Genomic DNA, 7,368 nt, shown 5'->3' with positions numbered 1-7,368 from the left:
GACACACACACACACACACACACACACACACGGTGGCCCCATCCCTGCCCCCTCCGGCTGCGCTGAGACCTGCCATGCTGGCAGTGATGGGTGATGCTTGGAGGGTGGCAGGGGGGACCACGGGGGATGGCCGTGTCCTCTGTGTCCCCCTCTCCTTGTTTTCCAGCATTGGGGGACGCACAGGGTGTCACACGAGGTGCCGGATCCAGGCGCCGCAGTGGGGTGGGGTGGGATGGAGCGGGGCCAGGGTGGCCCCCCCATCCCCCACCCCCAGGGCTTGATCCTGCCCTTGGCCAAGCCACACTGTCCCCAATTCCCTGCCACCCCCCGTCTGGCTGGGTGTCACCACCCCCCCCCCCCCCCCAGGCTGTCGTGTCCCCCTGTGTCGTCCCCCCCCGCGGTGGCTTCCCGGCAAGGCTCTGGCGGCCCTTTCCTTCCTCCCCCTCCCCCCCCCCCCCCCCCCCCCCGGAGTGGCCACCGTGGGACAGGGCCTCGCACGAGGAGCCAGTTCTTGCACAGGGGTGGCCTCGTGTCTGAATCCCCGTGCCTGGGGTGGCCCCGTGTCCCCTGTCCCCATGCACAAGGACCCAGAGTGAGAGCAAAGGACGCGGCTCTGGCATTAATTTACAGCATCGAAACCATTTATACACAGATTGGGGGGGAAGGGGGGGGGCTGAGGGGGGCAGCGCCGCCCCCCTTCCCAGGCTGGGGGGCTCTGGGCAAGGCTGTGAGGGGGCACCCAGCTCCAGGAGGTGAGCACCCAACTTTGGGGTGCAGCGATGCACCCAGCTCCGGTGCTGTGCTGCGCCCAGCTCCTAGTGCCATGATACGGCCAGATCCTGGTGCAGCGGTGCGCCCAGCTCCAGGGTGCTGCGGTGCACCCAGCACCCGGTGCCACAGAGCACCCAGCACCCTCTGCCACGATGCGCCCCTAGCTCCAGGGTGCTGCGGTGCACCCAGCACCCGGTGCCACAGAGCACCCCAGCACCCTCTGCCACGATGCGCCCAGCTCCAGGGTGCTGCGGTGCACCCAGCATCCGGTGCCACGATGCACCCAGCACCTGGTGCCACGATGCGCCCAGCTCCAGGGTGTTGCGGTGCACCCAGCACCCGGTGCCACGATGCACCCAGCACCTGGTGCCACGATGCGCCCAGCTCCAGGGTGCTGCGGTGCACCCAGCACCCGGTGCCATGGAGCACCCAGCACCCAGTGCCACGATGCGCCCAGCTCCAGGGTTCTGCGGTGCACCCAGCACCCGGTGCCACGATGCACCCAGCACCCGGTGCCACGATGCACCCAGCTCCAGCGTACTGCGGTGCACCCAGCACCCAGTGCCATGGAGCACCCAGCACCCGGTGCCACGATGCACCCAGCTCCAGGGTGCTGTGGTGCACCCAGCACCCGGTGTCATGGAGCACCCAGCACCCGGTGCCACGATGCGCCCAGCTCCAGGGTGCTGCGGTGCACCCAGCACCCGGTGCCACGATGCACCCAGCACCCACTGCCACGATCCGCCCAGCTCCAGGGTGCTGCGGTGCACCCAGCACCCGGTGCCACGATGCACCCAGCACCCGGTGCCATGATGCGCCCAGCTCCAGGGTGCTGTGGTGCACCCAGCACCCGGTGCCATGGAGCACCCAGCACCCGGTGCCACGATGCGCCCAGCTCCAGGGTGCTGCGGTGCACCCAGCACCCGGTGCCACAATGTGCCCAGCACCCGGTGCAGCCGCGGCAGGTGCTCAGAGCCGGGCCTGGCCAGGGCGCGAGGGCTGCGGGCGACGCAGGCGCAGGCGGGAGAGGCGCGCCAGGCGTGGCAGGTGGAAGGGCAGGCATCGCACCTCGCGTGCCACGGCCAGCTCGGAGAAGAAGGCGCGTTGGCGCGGCAGCTCCGGCTCGGCCTCGCTCTGCTCCAGGTCCTGCACCACCCCCAGGATCTCCTGCCGCGCCGCTTGGCCCCGCAGCCCCCGCACGTCCAGCACCGCTGCCACGTGCTTCCTCCTGCAGGATGGGGACACTCAGGGGATGGGGACACTCAGGGGACGGGGACACTCAGGGGACGGGGACAGCCCAGTCCCCCTGGCACAGGCAGGCGCCAGGTGTTGCACCCGGTTTTGGAGCGGGGCAACTGGTTTAACTGGTACCAATTGGCAACCAGGATTGGTTCGATGTGAGGCCATCGAAGCAGTGGTGGCCCATTGGGCCAGCGCGTGCCACCGGTGTCCCCCCTGGGGACACGGGGAGGGGACTTGGCACGAGGCAGCGGCCGCTTCCCGGCGGGCAGCCAGGAGGGACCGGCAGCGGGGCGGGGGCTGCCGGGAAGGACGGACGCGGCGTCCTGTCACCCCGCTTTGGTCCCCAAGGGGACACCATGTCCTGCGGGGAGGTGGCATCTTGCCTGGCCATGCCACCCCGCTGTGGTGGCTTATGGGGACATGTGCCACCCCGCTCCTGTCCCTATGGGGAATGTGCCACCCCTACTCCTGTCCCTATGGGGACATGTGCCACCCTGTTCCCATGTCACCCTGCTCCTGTCCCTATGGGGACATGTGCCACCCCTACTCCTGTCCCTATGGGGACATGTGCCACCCTGTTCCCATGTCACCCTACTCCTGTCCCTATGGGGACATGTGCCACCCCTACTCCTGTCCCTATGGGGACATGTGCCACCCTGTTCCCATGTCACCCTGCTCCTGTCCCTATGGGGAATGTGCCACCCCTACTCCTGTCCCTATGGGGACATGTGCCACCCTGTTCCCATGTCACCCTGCTCCTGTCCCTATGGGGACATGTGCCACCCCTACTCCTGTCCCTATGGGGACATGTGCCACCCTGTTCCCATGTCACCCTACTCCTGTCCCTATGGGGACATGTGCCACCCCTACTCCTGTCCCTATGGGGACATGTGCCACCCTGTTCCCATGTCACCCTACTCCTGTCCCTATGGGGACATGTGCCACCCTGTTCCCATGTCACCCTGCTCCTGTCCCTATGGGGACATGTGCCACCCCTACTCCTGTCCCTATGGGGACATGTGCCACCCTGTTCCCATGTCACCCTACTCCTGTCCCTATGGGGACATGTGCCACCCCTACTCCTGTCCCTATGGGGACATGTGCCACCCTGTTCCCATGTCACCCTGCTCCTGTCTCTATGGGGAATGTGCCACCCCTACTCCTGTCCCTATGGGGACATGTGCCACCCTGTTCCCATGTCACCCTACTCCTGTCCCTATGGGGACATGTGCCACCCCTACTCCTGTCCCTATGGGGACATGTGCCACCCTGTTCCCATGTCACCCTGCTCCTGTCTCTATGGGGAATGTGCCACCCCTACTCCTGTCCCTATGGGGACATGTGTCACCCTGTTCCCATGTCACCCTGCTCCTGTCCCTATGGGGCCATGTGCCACCCCTACTCCTGTCCCTATGGGGACATGTGCCACCCTGTTCCCATGTCACCCTGCTCCTGTCTCTATGGGGAATGTGCCACCCCTACTCCTGTCCCTATGGGGACATGTGTCACCCTGTTCCCATGTCACCCTGCTCCTGTCCCTATGGGGACATGTGCCACCCTGTTCCCATGTCACCCTGCTCCTGTCCCTATGGGGAATGTGCCACCCCTACTCCTGTCCCTATGGGGACATGTGTCACCCTGCTCCCATGCCACCCTATTCCTATCCCTATGGGGACACGTGCCACCCCACTTCTTGTCCCCGTGGGGCCACAGGGGTGTCCCACCTGGCCATGCCACCGCCCTGGTGCCACCACTCACCGGACATCAGGGAAGTCCCTCACCAGGACGCCCACCTCCATCTGCAGCGCTGCCGTGTCCTCCAGCACCAGCAGCTCCCTCAACCGTGGCACCACCGAATCCAGCCAGGGTGAGGCCGAATCCTGCGGGCACAGCACCTCAGCCCCCCCCCCCTCCCCCACACCGAGCACCCAAGGGTGCCAAGGAGGGACCCACGGCAGGGGGTGGGGGTCTCACCAAGCGGCTGAAGAGCTCGCGGAGCTGGCGGGCTTCGTCGCCCAGGCGGGCGGCCACGCGGGCGCGCATCTTGGATGAGGTGCAGACCAAGCGCACCTGGAGCAGCGGCCGCACGTACTCGATGAGCACCCGGCGGTGCAACTCGCTCACCAGCACCTACGGCACAAGGCTCAGCGGGAACCCCCCGGGTCCCAGCAGTGTCACCGGGGCGGTGACGGTGGCACCCACCTGGTAGGGTTCGGGGCGCAGCGGGCGCAGCTTCTGGGTGAAGCTGGTGATGAGCATCACGATGGTGTCGAAGGCATCGGAGCTCGTCAGCCACTTGCGCTTCATCAGTTTGTTGAAGTAGGGCTGGAAGGGGGGGAGGGTTTGTGGCACCCGTGGGTGTCACCCGGCTCAGCACCCGATGGCCAGACCCCCCACCCAGCACCCATCGCACCCCGCACCACGTGGGCACCTTGAGGTCCTCGAAGAGGCGCTGGGTGAGGACGTGGTGGCAGAGCCGCGTCACCTTGTCCAGGGCGCCGTGGGCCTGGCGCCGCAGCTCCTCGCTCTCCGAGTGCCCGAACTGCGCCAGGCGCTCAGCAAAGGCCCTGCTGCGGGGCGTCACTGGGTGCTGCCGGGGACCCCCAGCACCCTAGGGACCCCCAGGGAGGGGGGGAAGGCAGTGTGGCCTCACCTGAAGGGGGGACAGCAGTTGGCCAAGGCAATGGCCCGGCCGGTGGCACCGTCTGGTGGGGTGGCTTCGCCGGGGGCCTCGAGGAACCGTTCAACCTTCCGCTGGAAACTGGGGACACCCACGGGCGTCACCCCTGCCGGCACCCTGGGGACAGGGCAGGCAGGGGACACAGCGCCCAGGGGACCTGGCACCCGGGTGCCACGCTTGCCCTGTGCCCCCACGTGGCCACCCCAGCTCTGTACTGTGGCTCCTGTCTCCATGTCCCTGTCCCTCTGCCATGTCCCCATGCCCAGCTCCTGTCCCCATGTCCCTTGTCCCCCCGCCATGTCCCCGTGTCCCCACGCCTGGCTCCTGTCCCCTCCTGTCCCCACCCCCATCTCCTGTCCCCTCCTGTCCCCATCTCCATCCCTTGTCCCCTCCTGTCCCCATGTCCCTGTGCCCATCCCCTGCCCTGTTGTCCTCACATCCGTGTCCCAGTCTCCCTGTGCCCCCACATCCCCAGGACCCATCCCTTGTCCCCCTGCTGTCCCCCCCCCCCGTCCCCACCTGTGCAGGAAGGCCACCAGCACGCCCAGCAGGCTGTGTGCCATCTCCATGCCAAATTCGGGGGTGATCTGGGGGGCTCGGTCCACGTGCGCCCGCAGCAGCTGTGGGGACATGGCCACCAGCTTGGGGACATGGCCACCACTGTGGTATCCCCTGGGGTGCCACCAACCCCTATGGAGCACCTGGGTGTCGCTGGGGGGTGATGCTGGGGGGTGGGGTGGGGGGTGTCCAGCCTTCCCAGCACCCACAGACCCAGGGGGTGGGGTGGAGCAGGAGGTCTGGAGGTGCCGGTGGCCCGGTGGGTGCAGTGTCATACCCCGGTGACACGGGTGGCCAGTCCCTCCTGCAGGTCCTGGCTAGAAGCTTCCTCTGCCCACGTGTCCTCGCTGAGCTGCAGCTCCTGTGCCACTGCCACCTCCACCTTGGCCTGGCACAGCAGGCGTGGGGACAGTGGCGTGGGGACAGTGGGGCGCGGGGTCACCTGCCAGCCCCCGGCCCTGTGTGTGGCCTGGGATGGGCCCAGTGCCCATCCTGGTGCCACCAGAGTGGCCACCATGGGCCTGTCCCAGTGCCACCACGGTGCCCATCCCAGTGCTCCACAGTGTCCCTCCCAGTGCCACCACAGTGCCCATCATGTGCCCATCCCAGTGCCACCACGGTGCCCATCCCAGTGCTCCACAGTGTCCCTCCCAGTGCCACCACAGTGCCCATCATGTGCCCATCCCAGTGCCACCACGGTGCCCATCCCAGTGCTCCACAGTGTCCCTCCCAGTGCCACCACAGTGCCCATCATGTGCCCATCCCAGTGCCACCACGGTGCCCATCCCAGTGCTCCACAGTGTCCCTCCCAGTGCCACCACGGTGCCCATCATGTGCCCATCCCAGTGCCACCACGGTGCCCATCCCAGTGCTCCACAGTGTCCCTCCCAGTGCCACCACAGTGCCCATCATGTGCCCATTCCAGTGCCACCACGGTGCCCATCCCAGTGCTCCACAGTGTCCCTCCCAGTGCCACCACAGTGCCCATCATGTGCCCATCCCAGTGCCACCACGGTGCCCATCCCAGTGCTCCACAGTGTCCCTCCCAGTGCCACCACAGTGCCCATCATGTGCCCATCCCAGTGCCACCACGGTGCCCATCCCAGTGCTCCACAGTGTCCCTCCCAGTGCCACCACAGTGCCCATCATGTGCCCATTCCAGTGCCACCACGGTGCCCATCCCAGTGCTCCACAGTGTCCCTCCCAGTGCCACCACAGTGCCCATCATGTGCCCATCCCAGTGCCACCACGGTGCCCATCCCAGTGCTCCACAGTGTCCCTCCCAGTGCCACCACAGTGCCCATCATGTGCCCATCCCAGTGCCACCACGGTGCCCATCCCAGTGCTCCACAGTGTCCCTCCCAGTGCCACCACGGTGCCCATCATGTGCCCATCCCAGTGCCACCACGGTGCCCATCCCAGTGCTCCACAGTGTCCCTCCCAGTGCCACCACGGTGCCCATCATGTGCCCATCCCAGTGCCACCACGGTGCCCATCCCAGTGCTCCACAGTGTCCCTCCCAGTGCCACCACAGTGCCCATCATGTGCCCATCCCAGTGCCACCACGGTGCCCATCCCAGTGCTCCACAGTGTCCCTCCCAGTGCCACCACAGTGCCCATCATGTGCCCATCCCAGTGCCACCACGGTGCCCATCCCAGTGCTCCACAGTGTCCCTCCCAGTGCCACCACGGTGCCCATCATGTGCCCATCCCAGTGCCACCACGGTGCCCATCCCAGTGCTCCACAGTGTCCCTCCCAGTGCCACCACAGTGCCCATCATGTGCCCATTCCAGTGCCACCACGGTGCCCATCCCAGTGCTCCACAGTGTCCCTCCCAGTGCCACCACGGTGCCCATCATGTGCCCATCCCAGTGCCACCACGGTGCCCATCCCAGTGCTCCACAGTGTCCCTCCCAGTGCCACCACAGTGCCCATCATGTGCCCATCCCAGTGCCACCACGGTGCCCATCCCAGTGCTCCACAGTGTCCCTCCCAGTGCCACCACAGTGCCCATCATGTGCCCATCCCAGTGCTCCACAGTGTCCCTCCCAGTGCCACCACGGTGCCCATCATGTGCCCATCCCAGTGCCACCACGGTGCCCATCCCAGTGCTCCA

The 7,368-nt window shown here is 66.9% G+C and overlaps 1 protein-coding gene across 1 annotated transcript; it reads right to left on the bottom strand.

Moving 5' to 3' along the window:
• Nucleotides 1-1,394: 1,394 nt before the first annotated feature.
• Nucleotides 1,395-5,830, bottom strand: LOC308057145 (exocyst complex component 3-like protein 2). Its single transcript, XM_080411296.1, has 8 exons — nt 5,529-5,830; nt 5,213-5,313; nt 4,667-4,774; nt 4,445-4,580; nt 4,216-4,338; nt 3,988-4,143; nt 3,772-3,893; nt 1,395-1,999 (listed from the first exon to the last, which is right to left on the bottom strand). Exons 1-8 carry the CDS (start codon nt 5,766-5,768, stop codon nt 1,741-1,743), a joined length of 1,245 nt encoding a protein of 414 aa, XP_080267422.1. The 5' UTR covers nt 5,769-5,830; the 3' UTR covers nt 1,395-1,740.
• Nucleotides 5,831-7,368: the final 1,538 nt, after the last annotated feature.

Source organism: Falco punctatus, assembly GCF_963210335.1.
Source record: "Falco punctatus genome assembly, contig: scaffold_321, whole genome shotgun sequence".
Taxonomy (NCBI): domain Eukaryota; kingdom Metazoa; phylum Chordata; class Aves; order Falconiformes; family Falconidae; genus Falco; species Falco punctatus.
Note: the sequence above shows the minus strand (reverse complement) of the source record. Positions and strands in the feature narration are given on the sequence as shown.

Excerpts from the sequence above, each read along its gene's own strand:
- LOC308057145 (XM_080411296.1), bottom strand. The coding sequence starts at position 5,768 with ATGGTGGCCACTCTGGTGGCACCAGGATGGGCACTGGGCCCATCCCAG. Across the intron at positions 4,144-4,215 it reads TGCGCCCCGAACCCTACCAG|GTGCTGGTGAGCGAGTTGCA; the intron begins GTGGGTGCCACC and ends CTTGTGCCGTAG. Across the intron at positions 3,894-3,987 it reads GCGAGCTCTTCAGCCGCTTG|GATTCGGCCTCACCCTGGCT; the intron begins GTGAGACCCCCA and ends CTGTGCCCGCAG.